General features: G+C 44.2%; 1 protein-coding gene across 1 annotated transcript; it reads right to left on the minus strand.

Moving 5' to 3' along the window:
- Positions 1–27482, minus strand: AKAP8L (A-kinase anchoring protein 8 like). The gene is made up of 13 exons (XM_018566947.1): positions 27429–27482; positions 21011–21020; positions 20328–20456; positions 12983–13292; positions 12763–12865; positions 9628–9668; positions 8489–8540; positions 7633–7723; positions 7259–7400; positions 4697–4802; positions 1792–1922; positions 1327–1422; positions 1–315 (listed from the first exon to the last, which is right to left on the minus strand). The coding sequence occupies exons 1-13, from the start codon at positions 27463–27465 to the stop codon at positions 1–3; spliced, it is 1563 nt and encodes a 520-aa protein (XP_018422449.1). The 5' UTR covers positions 27466–27482.
- Positions 27483–27982: the final 500 nt, after the last annotated feature.

Raw genomic sequence — 27982 nt, forward strand, 5'->3', positions numbered from 1 at the left:
TCAGTATTTCATCTCTGTAGCTTCTGATGTTTCATGCTCATGAAGGGGATCCTCCATAACCCCGGTATCTGTAAGCTCTTCCTGACCACCAGGGGCGCACATTTCACTATCCCCGGTCATCTTTATTTCAGAGGCGTCTTCAGAGCTCATAGTCTCCGGGGGAGCAGCAATTGTGGAAGAACTGCATGCCGGCAAGTCTTGATTTTCACAGGAACTGTCTGCTGTAGCAGTCACTGCCTGACCTTCAGAGGCCTCCAGACCAGCGCTGCTACTTCCTGGGGCCTCATCCTGCTCTTCTAGGAAAGGATTCTGACCCTGCAAAAAAAATAAAAAAATATGGAGGTGATTTTTAGGTTTCATTCACACAAGAAAAGGCCGGCATGTACAGCTCCGTGCAGGGCCATATCGGGCAGCTCCCGGGAACGACAGGTGCTGCGTGTGATTAGTACACAGCCCCCGTCCTTCTCTATGGGAGTACGCGGCCATACGCCCCCCCCCCAAGTGCAGGTCCGTACGGGTGCGGGTGTCCAGGCTCAGACAGGATCCATCCCGTCAGCGTACGAGTACGGACGTGCAGGGCAGGTGAGCGTAGGGCGACGTACGGCGGCATACTCTCAGAGAAGGGCAGGGGCTGCAGTGACGTGCTCCGGTCGCACCCCCGCTTTGCTACTTGCCTATTCACAGAATGCCTTGAGGGGAATTTATCAAAACTGGAGCAGCTTTGCACAGCAACCAATCAGCTCCTCTCTTTCATTTTTAAATCTTAACTGTACAAACCGAAGAGAGAAGCTGGTTGGTTGTCGTGCACAGCTGCTCCAAATTCTGTTTGCTCCAGTTTTGATAAATTCACCCCCTTGTATTTTTGTCAAACAAGGCATTCTGTGATTGGCAGAGAAAATATTGTCACATTTCGCCTCTTCCTCCAATCAGATAAAATACTTGCCCGATCACAAAATGCCTTGTATCAAGATGGGGTGGGAATGTGACCGAAGCACTTTACCGGTCGAGTTGCATCCCACACCCCCTGCAGTGCCCGGAAGGTGAGAGTTGTGTTAGAACCGGTATGATGCAAGTAAGATTTTTATACTTTGCAGCATCCCTCCACACATAACATACATCTTTATAGTGACAATTTACACACCCAGCGTATTGTGTAAATTATCGTTTTTTTTCATGGAGTTTGGCTTTAAGGACCAGTGCTATTGGATTACTACATCTTCACACTGGCTGCAATGTAGTCATGGTAGGAGAGCTTCTCTCTATTCATTGGACATATCAGATGAGATCCTCCATGTGTACAGGAATATGTAAAGACATCATCATCACCTTTATATAGCGTTCCAGCTTTTGACTGATCAGCTTGTTATTCAGTATGCTCCTTGCTACCGTCAGTGCCGTCTTCTTAGAGTTCTCCATCATGTTCTGAAGTAAAGATAAGAAAATGGTGATGACTTAACCCCTTTGTTCTCAGACTCTGTTCACAATTGATCTTATATGACATTTCCTAAACTCACTAGTGAAGATCCAGGCAATCTGAAGGCCCCAAACGGCTGAAAAACTGAATGTTCTAGCATTATCTGCCATGTGCAAGGTCTGCAAAGTCTTACAGTTGTTCTGCAGCTTGACACCCACATACACCCGCTCTGTCCTTTATTCATATACCCCACAATCATCCTCCCACTAAGGCTGGCGCCACATGGCGATCAAAGTGTATCCAATCCCAAGAAGAAAAATGAAGGATTGTGTCTTTATCCCTCGTCTACAGAGCTGAGCTCCACAAAGGGGACTCACCCTGCGGTTCTGGTTGTGTGGCGGGGTTCGGATGTGTCGCTGTAAAGCTGAGAAGTTCATGGGGATGAACATGTCACAAGCAGCACAATGAGCGGCCTCCACCTTCTTCACGAAATGCTCCATTCCAAACTCTGCAATAGAGAAAAAGACACCTTCTTGTATAGCCATAGAGCAACTTCATCTTCTCCTCTGTACTATACTGAATGGATCCTGGGGGTGCAGTACGCCTCTGAAGCATTACAACAATTCTAACACCTTAACCACTTCAAGACCAGGTGTTTAGACCTCCTTCCTGGCCAGGCCATTTTTCAGTATTCAGCGCTGCGATACTTTGACTGACGTTTATTCCGTCATGCAACGCTGTACTGAAATGAATTTTATACCATTTTTTGGGGAAACCATTTCCCGCTCGCCTCACGGCGCGCGCAAGGGGGCGTGTCTGAGCGGACGTCTAGAGACGCCCGCTCAGATCGAGAGAGCTCCTGGCCGGCCGTTTTTTTACTACGGCCGGCCCGGAGGTAGTTAAAGGAAACCTGTCATGCAAGCCAACACCGGTATGCTGCTTTGGCTTCATTACGGTCTGAATGTGACATATTTGTTGTGAAGTCATTTTGACAGACACCTTCCCAGAAGATAATTTGAGCATTTAGTATATTTCATGCATGTTATTTACCAATAAAAGCCTCCTTGTGTAGACATCCAAAAGCCTGCTGCTGTGCAGCGCCATCTTTGATGTGAAGTTAGCAGCCCCAGCAGACTCAGAGCAGTCACTCAAGTGACCCTCTATAGCACCCGTTCTCAACCTTTTTACCCTAGAGGAATGCTTAAAATGTTTTCCAGGTCTCTGGGAGCCCCTGCAAAAACAGATTCCTCGGATGTCAATCGGAAATATGCTCCTTTAATTGGCCGTCAGAAAGAACGCTCCCCCTATAGTGCTGTCCAGAATGCCCCCCTACAGACAGCTTAAAAAGAGCTTTAGGGTCATACGGCTGGCTCTTCCAAAAATGGCATTGGCCCTGGAACTCTGCAGATACCATCAGATGGGACAAAACACCTAAATGATTGCACCACTCCTTCACAGCACACAAGCAGGGGGAATCCAAGTGCGCTCAGGCTGTAGATCATCCTCACTTCCAAGTTAGCTGCCATCAAAACAATAAAACATCCGGCTGCACTCCATATGTCACTGGAAACGGCCTTCTGTAAAAATATTATCAAAGATTTTTAATAAAAAGGTTCCCAAGTTACATGTGGAGTACGGCCGGATATTTTATTGTTTAGTAAACAAAATCAGATGGGAGCTCAACTGTCCACAGCTCAAGGAACCCCCTAGCAACCTCTGGAGGAACCTGAAGGTTCCACAGAGAAGGGCTGCTCTAAAAATGATGGCTGACAAAGATCAGAGTTACAATAGGTTTTGTTCTTCTCATTTTCTGGGAGTCAATCCTCCAAAATGAAGGCTGGCCATACATGCTGAGATTTCTCTTGTACAGCCTTGCGGGCTGAATAAAAGAAATCACTTGAGGAATCTGCACTGCCAGCTATTGTATTCACGCAGCAGATGACACCCGTGGCTGCCTGAATACCTGACCAGTGATTGCATCTGAGAGGAGGACAATTTTCCACATGGCTCCTTTGATTTTAAAATTAACTATTGTGGAGTCAGGGGTGCTTATAGGGCCATCCATGACTCAATTTCAGCAATTTAGCAGTAATTAGGTGAATAGCTAGCTTAAAGATGAACTCCAGGTATACATTTTTTTATAATTACTTAGACTTGTCCAGCTTGGTCCAATGTAAATATATATATTTTGTACCTGGAAGGGCCATGAGAGATCCTGTAGCCGTTGCTGGTACACTGCTGTAGTGGGCTTCTGGGTCCTGGTACTGCCAGTGGCTTTTCCCTCTCCTGTGACATTACCACCACTTGTCCAATCAGAGAACACCTAGTATTAGCAGAGAAAGATACTAGGCGTTCTCTGAATGGCTGCTGTGCTAAGTGAGTGACCCCCCTGTGCTTTCAGAGCAGAGCGGAAGCCACTCAGCACCGTAAAGGAGTCAGAAAGACCTCCAGCTACTACAGTGCTCCACACTGTCTACAGGATTCTCCGTGGCCCTTCCAGGTACAAACTTACCATGCTGGACTTATTTAAGAATACGTCAATACTGTCCCTGGAGCTCAGCTTTAAATTAGTTTTAAATATATTACAAATATGATCTTTTTTTTTAAATTGTTGCCATTTTCAGATGTCTTCAGGCTGCTCACGTGACGTGCTGGGTCTTCTTCCTCTTCGTCTATTCTCTGGGCCAAGGCATCCTCAAATGCAGTGCCATTTGCTTCAGTACTCTTATAAATGAAGGGTGCCGTGGTGGCCCCCCTCTTAGGGGGTGGGGCCGTAACCACCATTAATTTGTATGAGGTCCTCCGTCTTCCAGGTTAAACGACGCTGAGCATCATTCAACCCAAAAGACGGAAGGCATCTTGCGGTGGGAATAGAAATACTGCAGGGGACAATTCCAGAAGTGAGTATTGCAGCCTGAACTGCATTTTTTATTTTCACTCTGTCTGTGGGTCCATATAAACCACCCCCCCCCCCAAAAAAAAAAACTAAAACATTGTCAAGAGTTGGTCTTTAATCATACCCATCTGATAAGACATCACTTGTCTGATGCTGCTACTGATGCTGCCAGCCTACTGCAAATTGCTCCCTCCTGATAAGCAGGTCCCAGCCCCCTCCTCTCCCATTTCCCTTCCATTGAAATAAGCCTTTGAAGTCAGCAGACCCTCCAGAATACTCTGCCCTTATGGTGGACATCATACCTGCACTCAAGTCTATGGTAACTTGCTCAGCTCCCTGTGACCTATGCTCAAAGATAATAAGAGATAAGAAACCTATAGCTTTACCTTGGGTAAGGTCCTGGTCCCGGTAAATTTGCTGGATTGTGGTGCCGAGGTCTTCAATAACATTACGTCTTACCTCAGTCTTCTTTGTCTTGTGTGATATATATTCCTGGAGAAGATGAAGGGAACAAGAGGCATTTAATTCTCTTGTTGGAACTTCACGGTCACCTAATTAACTCTTTTACTGCCCAATGGGAAAACATTAAATTGGCTCCATACAAAAACGGGAGCTGACCAGAAAACATTTGTTGTTTCACTGAACGCTGGCAAATATGTGCCCATTTCTTGAATCGGTAATTCAGTGAGGCAGAAAGATTCAACATGTTACAACACCGCTCCTACAGGACTACCTAAGAGGTGCCCATACACCATACATTGGTGGAAATCTTCCACCAATGGTCTTTCGAACGATAATCGGAAAGTTGAGGGGACACAAACAATATTTTTTTACAGTAATCCCTCGAAGGGCGAGACTGGAAAACTTTTTTTTTTTTAAGCGTACGAAAAATCGATTGTTTAGTGGCAGTTTCGTACGGAAAAAAAAACCCGCAGCAAGAACGCTGCACATGTGCAAAAGAAATCCGTTCTATCGAACGTCAAAATTCGGTGAGTGGGTATTGCTTACGAACGAATGGGCCTGAAGGAACATTTTGAAGTGGACCTCTGACTTTACAAGTCTGTACGAAGACATTCCTAACACGTCCCAATATACAGAAACCATATCACTTTATAAAGAGAAGCCATCCTTGAGCTCCAGTTTAGTGACATTGCCTAGGCCGAGATAATGCCATCAGTCTGCTGCAGGCAGGAGGAAGCATTTCCACAGTCTCCTCTCCCTCAGGGTTCAGACTGCAAAAATTGTAACTTTGTAACAAGTCACAAAGTCAGAGGCTGCAGCAGGGGCTGATCTGTGTTAGACATTTATAACCACAGCCAAGAACTGCACAGACATCAGAATTTACAGGACTGTTATCTCTGAGCCAGCATCTCAGTTGGGTATTTAAATGCCAACCCTGAATGATGCCTGAACAAAGATGGTCACATGCTTCTGGAGAGCAAAGCAGATGAATGCCTTGGGGTCAATTCACAAAGCTTATTTTCTTAATTTCGGACATTATTTCATTGATATCGCTTGTTATATAGTTGCTGTGTAAAGGTAGTCAATTCACAAAACTCTTATTTTTAATAAGTGGCAAATTAACTATTCAGACGTTATTTTAACAACTGGAGTGATAAAATATGCTTGAAATGCAATTCACACTAGGAAAAAGGTCCTTTTATCACTCGTTATTGAGACGTAGATTTATCACCTCCTTCAGGGTGGCGTTATGACAGATTTCAGGCGTTATCTGATGCTTGCTGCACTGAGATGACGTGAGGTAGATAGAAATGGAACTTTTTCTTCATTTTCACATTGCTTAATGCTTCTGCGTACAGAAGGCGGCGGCGGCATGTAGTTGTCATTTCTACAGTTTTTATCCTTCTACAAATGTGGATGATCTTTTACAGTTAGAGGTTAGTGGCAAATCTCACATGATATGAAAAATCAAATGTCCCTGGACACCCTCCCTTGTAGAGCCCTTGTAGAGCAAGTGGATTGTTCCATGCAACATATTTAATATCAAGACAGGCTTTATAGGTGGTAAGGAGAATTGCTTGCCCTCCCTACACTGTCTCATTGTCAACAGATGTAGATCTAAATAAATCTAATGTTTCAAATATTCATTCCGTTCAGAAATGTTTTATTGTTATTTCTATATGATTTCTTCTCTGCCAAATGTAAAATGAGTATGCGTGTGGTGGATATGGAATATATTCTTTCCTTATATGTGGAATCCTTTTGTGTGGTGAAAGTAACAGTCATTTAGGCATCTGCTCCACCCCTTCTGCTACCAAAATGCACTGCAAAGGTGTTAAAATAACACCCAAAACGTTATTTTATCACAGTAATAGATAAAATAAAGTCTGTGATGTTAAAATAACACTTGCTTAAGGAACGTTAAACTGCGTGTGCATTCACGATTCCGGCTTTTGTGAATTGCATGTTTCAGCCAGTAAAATAAAGAGTGGTAAAATAAGGATAAATTAACTTCTACTCTAATAACGCGGAGCTCTGTGAATTGACCCCATTGTCAGGAGAAGTACTCTGATTTCTGAGAGAGGTAATAGATACTTGGAAGTCTTTCCCTTACACATTACTTCGCATGCATGCACTCCAACATGAAAAGTACATCTGATGATGGGTCACTTCAGGGTAATGACAGACATCAGATTTCGGACACATGCAAGCAGGATTGGACCATCTAAAGATCCTTCTGTAAAGAGTGCGGGTTTACATAACCGGTAGGGGAGCAGAATCAGATCCCTTTATTTATCTTACTGGGAAACAAGAGAGCTGAAGCAAGAGGACATCTGGAGAAACCAGGGCCAGCTTACTGACATACAAATCGTGTCCAGACCGGACCATAGAGAGCAAAATTGGGTGAAGACCATTCTAGGTGGGTCAGTATATGTAACCTGATGAGATAACCGAATGATAGATGCACGATGGAGGGTCATGTCTACCTGCAGGAAGTCAGCTGACTGCTTGGGAAGTTTTCCTCCCACAAAGCGGTAATGCTCCTTATGGAATTCGCTCTGTAGGTGGCTGGTCATCTCCTCACTGTAGAAGGTGCGGAACTTACACAGAGAACACACAAACTGGATCCTGTAACAGAGACAACTTTGATTAGATCTACTGGTCTAGAGTAGTGATGGGCGCATGTTCGCAGCTCCATGTGCCGAGCCCGCCAGTAAGCCGACAGCGCGCAGCGCCAATCACAGGTACCGAGACATTTCCCGATCTCTGCAGCTGCGGACCGGGCACATGTCTCAGTACCTGTGATTGGCGCTGCTAGTCTAGAGTCCTCTCTGTTTTCCCATAGTATAAGGTCACCTACCTCTCCACCATCCTGTCTCGCTGGCGTCTGCTCTGGACTTCTTGCTGTTTCTTGGCTGGCGTTTGTTTCTGTTCTGTAGAATGATGAATAACTGAACCAATTGAACAAATCAAACTTAAAAGGATAGGTTCACTTACTGACCCCCTGACCTACTCTCGACCTCATCAGATGCATATCTGCCTCAAGTCCCCCTTTCCTGACCACGCCTGCGCATTACAGACCCATTGACTTCTATGGGGACGTGTCCCAAGGCCGGAGACAAAGGGAGATGACCCCATAGAAGTCTATAAGGCTGTAATGTGCATGCGCGGCCAGAATGTAAACCAACTAAAGGCAGCGGCCCTTGCATTGAAGTCTGCATCTGTGAAGTGGGAGGGTCAGGGTAAAAGGGGCAAATGCAATAAGTGCACTTGTTTATAACAATATTCACCCTCATTATGTGAATCAAATGTTGATCACACCAGAAAACTTTATATTTCTCCATAGAGGAAGTCTGGGCTTTGCCCATGCAAGCAGGTGTGCTTAATCTCCTCCCAACCCCAGAAGCATATACAAAGCAAATAATAATTTTCCAAATTCCCTCTTCCTTCCCAGTAGCATATCAAAAGTATATGATATGAGTATATTATATTTTAGCTTCAACAACTTCCAGCAGGTTCACGTAAACACACGTCATCCGCTGGAAGAGGTTATACCAAGATATATGCTGCTGCAGCCGTGTACTTGGTACCGTTTTAACCTTCCTGACGGTAATCCAGAGTGTGGCTCGGGGTTAATTTTCAGTACCAAAAGCGGTAAATCACTGTACACATTCTCTGGCTACTAGAGGAGACAGCAAGTGGTTAATGCTGCATACCCTTGTCATCCTTGTCTGTCTCTTCTGCCTCCTCTTGTTTGTCCTCAGCCTCCTGAAAGAGAACATGAGTAATGACATTGTATAGATAAACTATGATGTACGTTCGTTCGTTCAATACACATTTCCAGCTAATTCTAAAATGTTAACTTGATTGCCGAATGCTATCAGAGCTGACACATTGTTGATGATGCCACTGCTCCCTCTCAGGTCAGTGTTCGGGACTGGCGACAGTCCGCTAAGGCCTGAACATGGCATGCTGATTGGTGGTCACATTTTCCTCCATACCCAGACGGACCCAGTATTCTGCAAAGGCTCCGATTAAGCACTGCGCAGCGGAGGAAAGGGGGGTGGGGGTAGGGCAGAGAAGGACCGGGGCAGTAGCGGAGGTGCGGGGGAATGCAGTCACATCGGTCTCTCCTCCCCGCACGGCTGCAGTGGTCTGTGTCCCCGCTGCCTCTGCCGATACAGGCGGGGAGAGCTGTGGGGATTGAAAGGGTCACAGACCGCTGCAGCCTCCACCAGCAGGGAGGAGAAAGGAGGAGCAGAGGCAACAAATCCATGAAGAATATCCATTAGTTGTTGCAGCCCTAGATTCCAGACCATCTAAAATCAACGGATCAGAATGACAGCCCAAAAACCCCCAGATGGTCTTCTGATCCTGAGGACGGGATAGACCATAGTGCATGCTCTCCTTCCCCTGAGCCCTGTACATGGATTCCTACTGCAGAGGCATGTAAACACCAACTCCACCGAACTCTCACTGTAGTCTGACGGGCATTTATTCTCCAATAGTAAGTGCATTACTTTTTTATTTATGAAAATGTTTTGATGCCACACTTAGGTTGTGTGTTCTTATGCTTTTTACTAGTACCTTTGGATTATTCCCTAGCGTTTACATTGGGTTCACAAGCTTACAGATGCAATGTAAATGGGACTAGGATTCCCCATCCCCTGACCTACGAGACCCGGTTGTGAAACGCCGTGATAGACGTATAGAGTACGGAACAATGTTTTGGCACGTGGAGAAATTGATAGATCCTGTACTATGCCAAGTACTGTAAAGCTTTTCAATGCTAAATGATACTTCTACCAAGAGTCTGACAGATTGTCACTCCAGCTCAGTATGCTATGGATCTTACAGTCATGGTGCTGGTTTCTGCTCCTTCTGCATGTTCTCCATCTGAAAGAAGACACAGATTGTCAAATTACTACAATACAGTGGTTTGTCCCGTACTACATAATGCTGTTACTGAAAGACTGTAGAGACCTGTTAACAGGTTTGTCTATCAAAGTCCATGAGGTCAGTTAAATTGACTATAGACGAGCTTAGTGAACAAACCCTCCCCATCAGCTAGAAGTGGTCCACAGGACTCTTTCCTTCTTTTCAGTCATCCTCTGGATCTCCAAGCTTCCATTAATGTGCGTCTCCTGCCATATCCACTGAACTATGAATCAAAGATGACCAGGCCACCCAGATATGACTCACAGTTGAGCAACAGACCAATTATCAATACCTTTGAGTACCGCAAACAAGCACTTCTAAAATCAGGATTGCAAGTTATCACAGATTTCTGTGAGTGACCTGGCCAACCCAAGCACCCAAGGCATTGCTTAGGTACGTCAGTAAGCCACTCAAGACAAATTGGTAGGTAGAAGTAATACAGAAGATGGACAGAGGACTCCCTGTTGGTCAATTTTGGTGTTGACCTGAGAGGAACACAGATCTCCACTGATATGCTACGTGCATGCACACAGCTGACCCCCAGTAGCAACTTTTATTGGCTTCTACTGAGCGGGTTATGCCTCAGGTATCCACGGCTCCACTTTTGAAACAATTACTCGTTTTATTTTGATGATCTTCAGGTGCCTTGTAATTGATTTTCGGAAAATATTTTGCATGGGGTTATAACTGGTGGTCACCATAAGCCCTCATTCACATGACTAACAGCCAGCCCATACAGATCCATGCACTGACGTATCGGGCTACTGCCAGGAAGGATAGGTGCCTGCGTGTGAGTGTATGCAGCAGCTTGTTCTCTATGGGAGTACACGGCCACATGCTCACCCGAACTGCACATCTGTGTGGGTGCCCGTACTCATATATGCTGACAAGATGGATCCCGTCTTTGTCCGAGCAGGGACACCCGCACCCACACGGACGTGCAGTTTGGGTGAGCGTACGGCGGTTTATTCCCATAGGGAAGAACAGGCTGCTGCGTACAATCACATGCAGCACCTGCCCTTCCTGGGAGCGCCCCGATATGGCCGTGCACGCCGCACGGATCTGTATGGGCCGGCTGTTAAGTCATGTGAATGAGGCCTTATGGCTTTCAGCCAAACAAGAGAAATGGGTTACAGGTCTAGTTGTGGCTATGTGAATTATCTCTAGTGGGTATCAGATTCAGGTATTCCACTGCAGGTCTCTACCCCGTACACAGCTGAGCGAGGCATTTCAAAGCCATGGGTGGCCAAACAAAAATGGAGTGACCATACCTTAGAGCTCTAGGTTTGTCATTAAATGGTCATAGAAAGAAACTAAGAGGCGTAAACTTATAATGTGTACATATTGTAACATGGGCACACAGGAAGCCATGTTGTTCTCTTATTCTGTAAAATAAAGGTGAATTGAAGTTCATGGTTTTAGTACAAAGAGTCTAACAGCATATATACCCCAAGTTATACATTTTGGGGGTCTAGTTAGCCAAGATAAAAGGTTGACAATGGAACCAGACTAAGATAAATGAAGATGCGATACAAAAAGGAGAAAGATCTATTCACCAACATATATAATATTTGTTCTTCTTTCCTCAAACTTTCTATACTCTATTGTCTTAAGATAGATGTTTATTAAATGTCTGGATCTTCAGACTAGTCGTTAGCCATCTCTTAAATTGATGCATCTCTACTAATCCTGGGCAAAGAGGTCATCTAATGACTTGGTTCAGAAATGTTAAAGTAAAATGCAAAATTATTCCTAGACTAAATATTTCCACCCTCAGATAATTGTGGGTATAAATAATTTGGAGTAAATGTGAGATGAGAAGTGGCGTCATACTTGAGACAAGATCGTCCTTTCCCCTCCCAAAAATTGGGTGAACAAAGCTTGGGAATGAGACGGGTGGTGAATTCACCAGGAAAGAACCAAGGGAAGAGACTGAGAACACTTCTGTTCATATTGACCAGGGCTGAATATCATTGTCTCAAACTAAAGAATCTCCAAATTAGTGGTAAAGTACAGATCTGTAAGCAACTTATTGTTAGCCATATACATCAGACTAAATCATTTAAGCGGAGCTCAGCCTCCTGTGACAGCTGTCAGGATGGAGAGCGGGTACAAGCAGTCGGTGATCAGTGATCGCTGAGTGTTTGTAGATAATTGAGGACAGAGTATGGTTACTATATCCTCAATTATGAATGAATGGGAAGTGATCTACATCAGCTCCTGTTCATCCATGATTGCGGATATAGTAAACATACTCTGTCCTCATGTTGTGAATGATCAGGAACACTCAGTATAGAGGATTCCTGGTCATTTATAACAGGGGCTGCAGAAAAAGAGATTGAGGACTCTGTGTTCTCAATCTCTTTTTCCATTTTAAAAAGGGAAATATCAGGGGTCTGTTTAGACCTCCCAATATTTCCTCGAAGCCCCTAAAAGTAAAAAATAAAAATATTTAATAAAAATGAATAAAAACAATTAAAAGATTTTATATAAAAATATTTTAAATAATTTGAAAAATTTGACTAAAACATTTTCGGCCTGACATTTTTTTCATTTCAGTTTTGAAATGTTCATGTCTGTGCACCTCTACAAAGCATCATACTTACTGAGTAATTGCATTGCATATTTTCAACCTTATTTGTTATCACCTGTATTATTTTTATCATTAAATTTGTATTGGATTTTATAGTTACTATTATACGGTTTTTCGGTAACAAGTACCAGTACTCGCCGATAGCCAACACAGATACCGGAAGTCCCATTAAGAAAGCTGGGCGGTGTGTAATGATTCGCTGCGCAGCTTCCCCATTAGCCGGGAAGCAGTCTCTATGCTCCCTCATCACCAGGTGAAGAGGAAGCATAGAGCTGCCTTCCCGGCCAATCAGGAAGCCGTGGCATGTTAGTCAGATCAGGAGTTCTGACAGGTCTGCCTCAGCTATACATCTGTACATTTCCAGGAGATGGACAATAGCTGGGCAATGGGAGCACTTGCATATTTAACGCGATCTCCCAGCAATACACTCCACTTTGTCTTCACACATCAGCATCTCACCTCCTTCAGATTCCGACTCTTCACATTTTGCCCCGCTATCTTCTGTGCTTCCCTTAATCTTCTTCTCTGCTGGTCCTCCTCCTCCTTCTGCTTCCAGCTTTTTCTAAAAGTAAAAGAGGCAATTTGCTTTACATGTTTGTATCTTTGTTCTCTGCTCAGCTCAAATCCCTCATTAAATTAAAAGGCCCATGCTTGCTTCCTGTCCTGCTAATGTATGTACTTTATCTTTCCAGAGTCTTCTGGACTTCTGCTTGAATCCTCCTCCGAAGTATGAGTTGCCAGTGAACGCCCTCAGTCCCTGGAAGCCAGCTAGATCTTTGAATGTTCCTTGGTTCAGGAGTGGCATGGGATGACCAGGTCCTCTAATGGCTGGAGGGGGCCTGTAGTTACCTCCGAGTCCTCCTCTTGCATTTCCCCTCCACCCCAGCTGAGAAGAGTGGGCAGTCTGCTGGGCTCTCCAATTGCCATATCCTCTCTCTGGCTCAGAGAACCCATATCCGCCCCGATCCATTCGATTGTAGGGACCATAGCTGTTGGAGGGAAATTACAAGGGGAAAACATTTTAGAAATTGGCCAAGATGTCTCTATAAGAAGAAATAAAAACAGAAGTTAGGTACCTAGGAATATATTTTCCATGCATCTTCCAGGACAGTACAAGAGAGAGGGCATCTGCCAAACAGGAAATGGATCATCCACAATTGGAATAAAAAGGGGCCATCATGCCTAGCCACCTCAATATTAAAATAGAACTGAAGGCAGAAGAAGAACATTTAATACAAAACCGAAACAACCCAAAAATAAAAAAAAAGGGGGGAATCCCTGCTGCCCTGGAAGATTCATGGAAAAGATGTTACCAGGTATCTAACTTCTGTTTTTCCAATTCATCTTCCAGGACAGCACAGGAGAGGATAGGCTAGAAACACCTTATGGTGGGGGACAACTGTCAAGAGTACCTTGCTGCCGAAAGCTTGATACCGGCAGGAAAGGAGGTCAACTCTGTAGTGTTTCACGTAAAACTGGTCCAAGCAGCTGCCTTGCAGGTCTGGTCTGGCGAGGCCCCAGCTTTCTCAGGCCAAGAGGAGACTGAAGCTCTAGTGAAATGTGCCTCTGGAAGATTCAAGTGAAGAGATTGATAGGATGAAGCTATAACTCGTCTGATCCACCTGGCTATTAGTATTTTAGGAGGCTTTGCAGTCTTTCTTAGGACAAAAAGGATTCTTGGATTTCCTCCAAAGGCAAGTGATTTCTAGGTCATGTAAAGGTGGCCATACACTCTACAACCATCGCAAGACTTTAGTCTTGCGATGGTTGTAAAGGGATTAAAAAAAACGTACGATCTGCCTATCTTGGACAGGCAGATCGCACTCTCGATCATCGCAAGCCCGCTCCCCTGAGGGGCGGGCTTCCGATGACCGCAATGCTGAACGGGCAGTGTACGCGTGCGCACACCGGCCCGTTCAGCATTTATCTTCCGAGCACCGTTCTAACCAGCCGAGAATCGTACGATTCCCGGCTGGTTTTCGAACATGCTGGTTCGACAGAAGACGTGCGACCGTACAGTAGAAACGGTCGCACGTCTCCGTTCACACTGCTCGATTATCGTACGAAAAACCGATCGCATGCGATTATCGTACGATAATCGTGCAGTGTATGGGCACCTTAAGAGGCACCTTTTAACAACCAGATGGTGAAAAGCTTGTTTCTTTCTGATTGGATAAAAAAGGAAGAGAAGGTGAAAGTGTCAAAAAAAAAAAAAAAGCACGATCGCACGTCTCAGGTATCGCCGAGATCTGCAACAGCCCTTAGGGCCGGTTTACATCAGCTCCGGTGAGTTCCAGCATGATTTCGTTGCTGGAACGCACTGGAGCACATTCCAGCCAGCTTCCTGCATTAGGGGCTGGGGGGGGGGCGTTGTGGTGCTTTGGAAGTCAATAGCACCACAGTGCGATTGAACGCAGCATTTTTTCAGATTGCACTGGACCTGAACGCAGGCACTGATATGCCATGCGTTCTAGTGTAAGCGATCGCACTGCGGGAGGGGTGTGTGGCTATGGTGCCATTGACTTCAATGCACGCCTTCTCCTGCAGGAAGCTGGCCGGGATGCGCTCCAGTGCGTTTCAGCAGTGAACCATGCCGGAACGCACTGGAGCTGCTGTGACCCGGCTCTTAGCCTAGAGGCTTCACACCAGTGCAATCAGAAGTCCAACACCTGCATGTGGTAATGAGGATGCATCAAACACCAGTTTGTCTATGCAGTGCTTATGCATAGATTTGATGTGGGAAGCCTGTTGGTAATTGTTGCAAAAACCATTTTATATTACTAGTTTGACATAGGAATAGGCATATCGTGTTTATGTCGGTTAGGACTATTGCCTAAAACATAACACAAAGAGCCCTGATGCAACCACAGAAGGCTGTTATCTCATGTAAACCAGATCTACATGGTGTAGCATTGTTGACCAGGGGAAGCCTGATAGAACACTCCTGGGATTTAAGGGGAAGCTCCAGGTTCATGACCACTGACAGCTCCATCGCCACCCGCTTGCACTCCCTCCATGGTGTCTGTGGACATCGGCACCAGTACCGACAACTCCACCCCACTGCTGTTGATTTGAGGAGGCCCTTGTTATAGAGAGATACTTGTCAACACAGGCCCCACGCAAAAGGAGCTGTTACAACTGCGAGAGCCCCATCCAACAAGAGCCAGGAATGCCTCAGGACCAAACCCCCCTCTACTACTTACTTAGCAGCATACAAAGGGTGCATAGCTGACCACTAGCGGCTCCCCCCTTACCCAACACCACCAGAGGCAACACAGGGGAGAACTCAGGACCTGAGCAAATGTGATTAATGGAGGGCTCAACTAGAGCCTCTGTGCCAATGGGTATAATAGTTTGTAAATGAAGGGATCTTTGAGAAAAAAAAAAAAAAAAAGAAGGTTTACGGGGAAGAAGGGTCCAACAACTAAAAAAAAATTCTAGCCAAGACAAGCCCAAGCATGCATCCCCTCCATGTCCACTGTCCCTGAAATCACGGAGGAACATATACTGGGAAGCCCCTGCAACTAGCACAAAGGCCTATTGAAAAATAACAAAATGGTTTTTGATGTTCCCGTTAGGCCAGATGAAACCCAATAACTGGAGGTGGCTATGAGTGAGGGCCCCTTTTATTTATTATGCTTTAGGTGGATGGATCCCATCACTCCTGTGATGTCCTGGAAGATGAATAGGAAATTTTTTTTTACATTTTAACAAATTGCAAGCTCCTCTATAATGAAGTGACCCTGATACTGTCCTCCTGTCACTACTACGATTGCTGTGCCAGTCAATGTATCAGAAGGTCACCACTGAAATCAGTCAGACCAACACAGAATATTTGCAGTAAGGAGAGGAGATTGCAATGGAAAATATTCGGTGGATATACAGTGTCTTCAGCATTTGCCAAAACATGACATAGAAAGTTCTCCAATTAACCTGCACCCAAAAGTAAATTAATACTGGAGGATTAGAGCAATTTCATACAAAAGTACAAGGGCCTCAATAGCTTTAATGTGTTTTGGAAGTAATTAAGTGTAACCCTTTGCCTCTGCTAAGCAGAAGACCTCCTTTGCCCTGCCTGGTCTGTATGAGGTCAGCACTGCATCTACACGGGACAAAAAGGAGAGTTGGGTTTCTATTCAGGGAAGGAGATGAGAGTCTGTGCCAATAAAGCCAACACCTACAGCGAAGACCCTGCCCTTCCTTGATGTAAGAACACTATACAAACACACTATGGCAGGGGTCCTCAAATCTTCTAAACAAAGGCTGAGTTCACGGTGAGGGAAGGAGGGGTTTGGACTGGTCAGAGGGAGAATAAAATGCCCCTTCATCCATGGTCATTGGGAGTAAACAATGCCCCAGGGCTGGTGAGAAGTGTGAGTAAGAAATATCCTAGTGCCTGTTTTGTTAGTGGGAGGAAGAATATTGCCCCATAGTTGGTGTCATGGAAAGGAATTGTACTCCATCGTTGGTATTAGTAGAAGCAAAAAGGTTGGGTAAAGGCCCACAGTTTGAGAACCACTGCGCTATGTAGACCTCATACTGGCCAAACAATGTGAAGAAAGACATTTGCTTACCAGGCATATAGGGTTACATTTAATCATTTGCTATTAGTGCCCTGCACTTTTATTTACATTTAATTCAGAAAATGAACCATCCTTCTCAATTTCCTAGCATTTATCAAATTACTAATGCCATGGAATAAAGACATGAAATGCAGCAATGTATAAAATATATATATTTTTTTAAATTAGATCATACACCCCCACACGCTATATCCATAATAGCCATTGCTGCTAAAATGCATTCAATCATACAAACAACTCAGACATACATGGCCATACAATAAAACTGGAGGAAAGACGTGTTTATATCAATACTCCAGCTGTCATTCTTCCAGAACAGAAGAAAATGAAAACTGGAACCTTATCATCACCAAACTTTATGGTGAACCTGTCACTGAATATAATATATCTAATAAATCCAAATGCTTAAAAAAACAAAAACAAAAAAAAACTACATTTCTGTTGAATTTAATGCCATTAAAAAAAAAAAAAAATACAATTTCTGTTTAATTTAGAAGCCAACTTTGGCAAGATTTTCTAGGACTTCAAAAGCCCCGAGTCAAAGGCGGCTTCTCTGCAAACACAGCAAGACTGCGATCTTTCCTTAACCCTTTCGCTGCCAAGGACGTATGGCATACGGACCTACAAAAGTGCTTCCAGCTGGCCAGCTCAGTATGCCGTACGAACACATACAAAATTATTAAAAAATAGAAAATGTAAAAAAATAAATAAAAAAAAAAAATGTGTACAAAAATAAAAAAAAGCACAACCCCTCCCTCCCACCACATAACATACACATATTGAGGTGTACGCCATGCACATGCGCTGCAGTGCGTTGTTAGAACGCATCACAGTGCATGATTTTTTTAATGTATTATACATTAACTGTGGCAGCGCATGGCAAAGCTTTGTGACGCATTGCCATGCGTTGTGATCTTTGTGTTGCAATAAATATACGCCTGTATCATTTTATCACAACACAAACACCAACACAGCGTGACATTTTTTTTTAACATAAGTTGCTTATTTACAGTTTTGCGTACCGTAATTTTTTTACCTTTTCGCAAAAAGGCCCAATTTCAAATTTGCAAATATTTGTTATTTATTAACTCAATACAGTTTTATCTTTTAGATTTAGTCAGAAAATTATTATTTTTTGTGCGCTGATAGTGATTTTAGTGTGTTTTATCAATTGAATTGTGTATTTTTATCGGTTTAATATTAATTTGAGAAACATTTGCGCAATTATCGCACGGCCTACAAATTTAGTATCACCATCTATTTATGCTACCGGGCCTGCGCTTTCAGAAAATACATGGTTTGGGGGGTCTTTTACAAACGCTAACAACGCAGCAGTGGAAAATCAAATCAATAGGAAAAAAATTGCAGAAAATTCAAAAATGGCTCGGCCAGCTGATTTGAAAAATGTTCGAGGGCTTGGCAGCGAAAGGGTTAAACTGTTTTTATACAGAAAACCTTCAAAAATCCATTTCCCTGTTTATGTGATTTGCTCATTGAGCTTGAGGTAAAATTTTAGACATGTGCCAACTGTCAGACAGCCCTTCATCTCTGCTGATCATGTTACCATCAACAAGGGTGCGGGGGAAACATGGTTCCTCGTATTACAAGAATGCTATCGATTGTTGCCCCCGTGGAAGACCACATGACTATCTGCTTCAAAGAGCTGGGGATCCCTAAAATTTTACCTCAAGCTCAGAGAGCTTTCTATCTGAGGTGATCAAATGACCATCTACAAGGGTGTTGGGGGTAACACTTTTTTTTTCCTATTACAAGAAGGGGACTGATTGTTCCCCTGTACTCGGTAGAGGATTACCTACTTCTGTTATTGGCTCACAGAGCTGGGGATGCCTAAAATGTTTACTTCTAGCTCTGTCAGAGAGCCTTCCATCTCTGGTGATCATGCAACAAGGGTTCTGGGGAAGCACTGTTCCTCTTATTACAAGACAGGGCCTGTTTGCTTCACTGGAACACCAATAGAAGTTTAAATGATCACCCGCCCTTTTGATTGCTCATTGAGCTGAAGGTAAAGGTGCCCATACACTGCACGATTATCGTACGATAATCGTATGCGATCGGTTTTTCGTACGATAATCGAGCAGTGTGAACGGAGACGTGCGACCGTTTCTACTGTACGATCGCACGTCTTCTGTCGAACCAGCATGTTCGAAAACCAGCCGGGAATCGTACGATTCTCGGCTGGTTAGAACGGTGCTTGGAAGATAAAATGCTGAACGGGCCGGTGTGCGCACGCGCACACTGCCCGTTCAGCATTGCGGTCATCGGAAGCCCCCCCTCAGGGGGGCGGGCTTGCGATGATCGAGAGTGCGATCTGCCTGTCCAAGATAGGCAGATCGTATGATTTTTTTAATCCCTTTACAACCATCGCAAGACTAAAGTCTTGCGATGGTTGTAGAGTGTATGGCCACCTTTAATGTTCAGGCATCCTCTGCTCCGTAATGAGCTTTTTAGCTCAGGTGATTACTTAACTTTAAACCTACAGAGGTGCTGGAAAAGAAAAATGTTCCTTTTGTTACAACTCTGGGACCAATCGAGTGTTTATACCAGGGGTAGCCAAACATCGGCCCTCCAGAAGTGGTAGCACTACAAATCCCATAAGGCATTGCAAGATTCTCAAAGCCAGACATGACTCCTGGAGAGAGATTCAACATGGGATTTGTAGTTACCCACAGCTGGAGGGCCGAAGTTTGGCTACCCCTGGTTTATACCAAGCTACTACACAGGCGTAGTTCTGAGGATCTTCACAACAGAAGCAGCTAAGAATCTGAAGATTGCTAAAAATCTTTGCTATGTGTAGTGCTAGTTGCCAAAACCAAATTAATGGATTTTTTTTTACTTTAAGGAGCACCATAAATACGTGTAGCTATGCACCAGTTATCTTCTGTATTGTTGAGGATCCCATGAGCCTGGCCACCCTCCTCAAGAAGGACGAGGCATTGGCTTTTCTGAATTCAGAGCTTCAACATACCTCTTGCCACCCTACTGTCCAAAAGAGCCCCTCAGTGGATAGAGATGTGCATAGGTGGACAGTGGGATGGCACAGGATGTGATGGGGCTCTGAAGTCAGAGACGTTGTGGTTCCCTCAACTTCAGGTTCATGGCTTACTGTTCCTAATTCATAGTCTACGTTGCAAACACTATAAACAGTGACAAGTTCACAGTAAAGTGGATCTGTGAGGACAGAAGTGCGGAAGCTGCCATTGCTGCTGAAGGTACAGGCCACATGACTGCCATTTTGTTTGTAGATTCAGTAACTGAGGAGTTACTGATCCAGGAAAATGACAATCAACTTGAAAGCCTTGGAGCCAAAAAACAACAACCCAGCAATGGTCATAATTCTGTCCTAACAAGTTCTCGATCATCTCCTCCAGTTTTCACAAAAACCATCTCATTGCATCCTCAGCGGATGTCCGTCCATGTTACCTATCTCTGCCAGGTCCCAAATGTTTTGCTCCATCATTAGAGGGCATCGGACATGAGGTCATCCAGGACTCTGATACAAAATTGAATGAGCCAGCAGAATCATGACCATAGTCATACGTATAATCATAGCCTTCAAAAGAACAGTAGGAAAGATGTTTTTTAAATCATAATTTCTTATGGACTGTGATAACTTATCTAAAGGGTTACTCCAACTTTATACACTTTTCTGATACTCTAAAGTTGATACTATAAACCAGGGCAGGAAAATAAAACATTTTATGAATAGCCTTCATTACCCATTGCATGCGAGGCATAAAAAATAAATAGATTGTGAGAGTGTACTTGCTCGTGGGCAAAAAAAAAACCCCACAGAATGTTAAATACAGTTGTAATCAAATTATTCAACGCCCATTGAAAATCAGCTTTATTGGCAAAATTTACAAAAAAACTTTCATTAGTTTGCAATGAACAAATCAAACAAAAGCAATTGAAATAGGTGAACACAACGAATGCTTCAAGTGGGTTCCCCAAATTAAACTGAAAATGCAACTTCGAATGACTTCTGCAGCCTCAACATTATTTATTCCCTTCATAGCAAACAACTTTTGTACTTAGTAGAGCACCATTTTGCTGTTATGACCTCCTACAAATGAGATACACCGACTTCTGGCAGCGTTCCTGAGGAATCATAGCCTGTTCCTCATGAGCTATGGCCTCTAGTTCACTAATATTCATAGGTTTGCGTGCTGCAACCTCCTTCAAATCCCTCCAGAGATTTTCTATGGGGTTCAAGTCAGGTGGCTGTGATGGCCACTGTAGAATCTTCCAGGACGACTTCTGAAAACAAAAGTTTGTACATTTTGCTAATAAACCTAATTTGCAATGGGGGTTGAATAATTTTGATCACAACTGTATTACAAACAAGATACCTAAATGGATAGCATTAGTAAATGCCATTGAGAGCTGTGGGAGGGACCCAACAAATCCCACCCACTACAGGCTCTCTGCAGAAAACTACAGGAGGGGCGTAGACAAGACCAGTCACTCTGCACAAGGAGAGCACGCAGCAGTGACCGGTCTTTATTACAGGAGGGGGCGTAGACAAGACCAGTCACTCTGCACAAGGAGAGCACGCAGCAGTGACCGGTCTTTATTACAGGAGGGGGCGTAGACAAGACCAGTCACTCTGCACAAGGAGAGCACGCAGCAGTGACCGGTCTTTATTACAGAGGGGGCGTAGACAAGACCAGTCACACTGCACAAGGAGAGCACGCAGCAGTGAACGGTCTTTATTACAGAAAGCTCCAAGTGTCACACTGGATTACTCTACACAAACCTCACCAAGATTCCAAAAGGAATACACACGACTCTTGGACGAGGACAATATTTCAGTATCCTAGAGCTCAGCTTTAAAATAGCTACTGGGAACACTTCAAATGGAGGTAATGAACACAATTTATAAACATTGTTAATGAACCGCCCTGTTTTACAGCATCAAATTCATCATAAACTTGGAGTTACATTCTAACTAAAGCCTGGAAAGCCACAGAAAGACAAACTGACAGCTAGCAGCAGAGTGGGCAGCAAAGAGAAACGAGATCACTGTAGGAAAAAGTCAAAATGATGCAATTGCAAATATAAAATTACAGAATCCTATATTCTTTAACTAAGAACAACCAATCAGATGATACCTGAGGGAAAAAAATGGAAATTTTGGAAGCCTGACATCCAATTCAGTAAGTGGCAATGATTTGCTACTGAGGGAAGAACCATGAAAGCAGTCGTCTGGTAGATACGTCTACCCACCCCGCTAAAGAACCAGATTACTTGGCAGTGAAATGTCCAATTGTCTGATGGGACCCCCCCAATCTCCTCACTTAGTCCCACTTTTGTGAAAATATACGGTATATTGATGCATGTGAACGGCTTTATTCTCTCCCATATATAGGGGCGTAATCAGAATTCTTGTATTAACCCCACAGGATCTATATATCTCACTAGCAAATCAAAATGCCATAACCAGTTAGCATTTACTGCAGTAAGGTCTCACCTTCTGGCTGGTGGAGGTCTATGCTGGAAGGAGGAGGAAACGGAGAAACATACTACCAGTTACCTGTGCATCCCGGATTTACTTCATGCGTCAGCTGTTCCCTTGTACAAATGAATCCCATATTTACCCGAAATACTGTAAACAGCAGCATGGCGTTATTCATTTATGGGAGAGAAGTCTCCAAAAATTGAGAACTTGGTTCAACCCTCGCAGCAAAACAAAATTTGTAGAGATAACAACCTAGGGTGGCCACACGTGGGCAGATCTCTCCCTTAAAACAGGCGTGGAGTGATTTGCTCATGCTCGCAGGAATGTAGTGAGTACTTTCTTCCATATAAATGTAGAACGTTGATGCTCCTTGAATCCAACACATTATTTTATTATTATGTACCTGAACCTCATCCTGTACATTCTACTGCCAATAGGACGGTATATGGTCTACGGTGATACTGGGAAAATTCAAGAGAACAAACGGCCAGCAAACCTAAGGTTACAGACATGGCAATTCACTGAGGTCTTAGTTGCAATAACCACATTGTGCAAAAAAAAAAACAACAACAACTAAAAACACTGACATTTGGAGACAATGTGGACTATTTTCTCAAGGCCTGTCACTTAAAAAGCATTTTCCATCTGCCAGCCTATGTCATGACCGAGAGTAATCCCTCAGGGGCATTCCTCTTTGCTGGGGGACCCTGAGCAGTAACAGGTGTGTGCAGTACCCAGAGACTAATCTCCATGTATGATACTGCACACTCTACAAGTGGTAAATAAAACAAAGAAGCATTTTCCCTTTTACTGGGTCTGCCCCCGAAACAACAGGCCTCCTTTTCCCGGGTCTGCCCCCGAAACATCTCTCTCAAGGTCAGTCAGTAAAACTACAGGTCTCATCTATTAGGGCCTGTTCACATGAGATCAGGTGCTGATCAGCAGACGTGGAGCTGCTGATGCAGTGCGTTTTTGATGCGTTTTCGGTCCGGATGCGGAGTTAATTTTTTGTCAACGTTGATGACATCATAATAAGTGGAGCAAGAATACAATTTCTTCTTTTTTTCCCCCCCTTAGCTGCATTGCGTTTTCGTTGCGTTTCCGGACCGGACAAAATGTGACATGCAGTATTTTTTCTGTCGTAAGCTGAACGGACTGCGCACGTGAGAACTGGAGCCCATAAAACACATAGGGATACATTGGGATGCATTTTGAGTGCAGCAGCGTACGGAGCCGGTCAGCACACAAAACGGGCGTCGTGTGAACAGGCCCTTAAGGTCTTCCCTTCTCCAGGTCTGTCTGAATACTTAACCTTTTATGAATAATCCAATTTTCAATTGTGTGATTAATTGATAAGTGGAAATAGGTCTTAAAAAGGCAAGAGGAGAAAGAGAAATTGCCTGCTTTGCTGTATCTATGCGTTTTTGGAGACACATACACTTACTAGCACAGACAAGGGTGGCTCCATACGACCCTGCAAGGGAATCTTCTGTATGGGGCTATACAAGATCACTCCAGCTTGCAGGATTTGTTCAGAAAGTCTCCCTTTGCAACAACATGCACCTCTGTCCAGAGAGGCTTTTAACTGTCCTCAACTAGGTCATAAACCCCCCAACTAGGTCATAAACCCCCAACTAGGTCATAAACCACCAGCCATTTCAAAGTGATGCTTGCCTGTATTGGGTTGTACATGGCCACCCCTAGGTCAGATCATCTCATACAATAAAAAAAATAAAAAGAAAAAAACCACACCACCTTCGCCTCAAGGGAAAAGACAAAATCTATCAAACTGCATTCATCTCAAAAGCTTTAAATATATCTTAAAACCAAACTTCAATTTAATCAACTAAATACATTCCAGGCGCAGCAACAAAAAGGAATGCAAAGACTTAAAGTGCCCATACGCCTTACGATTATCGTACGATAATCGCGGGTGATCCCGCGATAATCGGCAGGTGTATGGAAGGCGTGCGACCGTTTCTACTGTATGGTCGCACGTCTTTTGTCTCCCGAGCAGGCTTGAAAACCCTGGTTAGTGGCGTTCTCGGGAGACAAATGCCGCACGGGCCGGTGTGCACAAGCGCACAATGCCCGCTCAGCATTGGCTTAACCCCTTCATGACTGAGGCCCTTTTTTCCATTTTTGTACCCATGTTATATTCCACATTTTAGGCCTGAAAAACTTCTTCGGTAAGTCGCCAGGATCGCTTCTGTTGTAAAGCCGACAGTCGGCTCTACAAGTTTAAACAGAGTCCCGGCGGCAAAAGTCACCGGGAGTCTGTTTAAACAGCCCTGATGCTGGCGACGTACACTGTACGTCGTCAGTCACGAAGGGGTTAATCGGAAAGCCCTCAGCGGTGAGGGCTTGTGATGATCGCCCTTTCCAAGATGGGCAGATCGTACGGGCTTTTAATTACCTTACAATCATCGCAGGATGAAAGTCGTGCCATGGTTGTAAGGTGCCTATACACCTTACAACCAGCCCATTAAATTGTTTCGTACGATTGAACCATCGTATGAGTTTCGTACAACTGCCCCATCATGCACAGATCATTGAGGATTTCAATTAGCGTTCGTTAGCAATATCACCGATTGACAGAACGGACTTTTGTTTGCGCATGAGCAGTGTTCTTGGTGTGATCTTTCCGTACGAAAACGCCAGTAATCTGTCGAATTTCGTACGATTTGACAGAAGTTTTCTAGCCTGCTGGAAAGACAACAAGTCGAACGGTTGTACAGTAAATGCGGTTGTGCATTACTCATCAACTGTGCAATTTTCTTACAAAAACGCAATCGCAAATCGGGTGTTAATCGTTAGGTGTATGGGCACACCATCGTGTTGCTGTAACGAGTGGTGGAGGTGCACCTGTCCGAGTGCAGCAAGTTGTGGTGGCTTTCATTTTGATAATGAATGTTACGGTGCAACCATTACTACAGGGGTGGACACATTAATTCAGGAGCCAGCAGAATTTTTGGTTTTTCAGGAGCAAACCGCATTGACAACAACCAGTGAAATCCCCAAAAGATAGGTAACCAATGCATCATACAAATTACAGGTAGAGCCTAACTCATGGGATTTGTGAATGGGCCTTTACAGTTTTTTTTTTTGTACAAAGCAGCTATTTCCAAGTGTAAAAAGAAACCTGTCCCCTGCCAATATGCTGCTGAGAAGGACCCTTGCTCTGTGTTAAAGCAGCGGTCTCTCTGCAAAGGTCCGACATGCCCTCCCACCTTGATTGGACAGACTGTCCCCTGAATATTAATTTGTTTCACCCAGAGTTAAGGTGCCCACACACACACACCTTACAATTTATCTGCAGATTTTCTGTGGTCAGATGGAAAAAGTGCAACAGATTGGCCCAGGTGGAGATTACTCCATCCACACAGCTAAGTGTAGATGGAGGAATCTGTTGCACCTTTTCCATCTGACCAGAGAAAATCTGCAGATAAATTGTAAGGTGTGTGGGCCATTACCCTCTGCTGCAGCCAGTATACGATCTGTACTCTCAACACTGCAGCCCAGCATCGAAAAACAATGCTTGCAAATGGCGAACACTCATTGGCCAGCATGGTCATGGTAAATGTGCTGACCAATGAGTGCTTGCCATTTGCAAACATTATTCTAGATGCAGATTGCTGCGTTGCAGTGTGGTGTACAGATTGTACAGCGCTGAAGCAGGGGGGTGGGCGGTTCCCACTTTTGGTGGGGACCTTTACTTCCTGGAACTCTGGCACATGTGACCATGTACATCATCTCAGGGGATATGCTTTTCCCTGAGATTACAGATGAGATTTCCCAGCAATTCTCTGCTGATGCAACTTTCCCAGGATGCAACGCTGGGGCACATGACATCACTTATGCCTGAGAGGACCAGGAAGTGGAAAAACAGTAATTGTAAGTAAAAGAATGTTTAATGAATGTGTGGTGATTTCATATCAGCTTATCGGAGCTGCATGCTGGGGTAATTTTTAAGGTTAAGGTCCGCTTTAATGATTTCGTATTCTCTTTCAAGCAATATATTCCTCTACTAAAATCAATAAAATACACAATAAAAGTAATACAGCAGAGCATCAAATAGATAAAAATGCAAAAAAAGATTTAAAAAAAAAAAAAAGAACTAAAATGGATTTTCTGGTAAATGTTACAACAATTTATCAAAATATCTACTTACTGAAGGTCCCCTAGTTTCCTTTGCATGGCATTGAAAGGTACTGCATTATAGAACGTTACCTGTTAAATAACAAGCAAAGGAAAACGGAAGGAACTAAACCTGGACCATTCAATAAAATGAATGACACTGAAGCTGCGGCTGAAATATTGCTGCTGACTAATTAGAAGGTGGAGCTCACTGGAGCAGGCTCTGTTGCAGGAAAAGAAAAGGTATAGCGGAGGTGAATAGGAGGAATGAATGAAGCCATGAAGAGGCACCTGTAAGGACTCAGACATACAACTGCTGACAGACAGGTCTAGGCACAAAGGCTTACAAAAGGTCACAAAGACAAAACAGCAAAACTGTAGAATATATAGTGTCTAGATAAAAATAATGTCAGAGCGAACACGTGCTTTATCTAAATCTACACTTGCTGCCACCTTCCCATATAAGGTTGCTGTCACTTGGCTATGGAGGCCTCCATTTCTTGAGCCATCCGCCCCTCTAATGGGTGTCTTGTTGGACAATAAGCCAACCTCTCCTACCGATCCTCCTACCAATATATACGGAGTGGTGGTCGGGATCCTCCTACCATTATATGCGGACAAAATACAGAGGGGATCAGGATCCTCCTACCAATATACAGAGGGGATCAGGATCCTCCTAATAACATAGAGCATGGAAATCTAGGGGCGAGGACAAAGGACAGTACAAAGAGCACATGTGACAGCAAGCGAGCAGTGGCCCTCCAGCAACAACATACAGCATGGCCTGCCAGCCATGTCACATACAGCCACATATGCCTTGCTTTGCCTCTGCCATACAAACAAACACACACACAGGCAGTGGCCGGCAGGACATGCTGCTTCTCGCATTCCCCCCCCGGTGTGTATGTAGACCCGTCTCCCCGCACCGTCACCTCCCGAGCCGCCTCTTCCTCTACCCGCCATCCTGTAGCTCAGCTGCAACCTGCAGGCACTAACTCCGCCCTCCCCAATAAGTACTGTCCTCCCTGATCAGCCTTCCTTAGGCTGCCATTGGCTGCACCGCCGGTCATCTACGTCAGTGACGGCTGATTGGTTGAAATGCGTAGTCGCTGGCGTCTTGTCTTTGTTGGAAAGCGTACGTCTCTGAGTGACGTGATCTGGTGTCATGTGACGTGATTGTAATGCGGCCCACTATAGAGAGAGGAGAGAGGGGAGAGAGGAGAGGTTTAAAGAGGACTTCCGGTTCATGGAAGAGTGTTCTGGCTGGGTCATTTAAAGTTTCTATCACGGCTAAAATAATATATTTTCAGTAAATTTCTGCAATACCCGCACATTCCACCATTTCTTTTTTATATCCCTTGGAAGACACTGATATCAGAATTGGAAGACTTCAACTGGTTACATAACATACAATGGAAGCTTTAGACTAAGGGACATTCCCCTTCACTTCCTGTCCAAAAGCCACGACAGGAAGTGAAAG

This window comes from Nanorana parkeri, unplaced genomic scaffold, assembly GCF_000935625.1.
Source record: "Nanorana parkeri isolate BGI_ZX_2015 unplaced genomic scaffold, ASM93562v1 scaffold991, whole genome shotgun sequence".
NCBI classification, from domain to species: Eukaryota; Metazoa; Chordata; class Amphibia; order Anura; family Dicroglossidae; genus Nanorana; species Nanorana parkeri.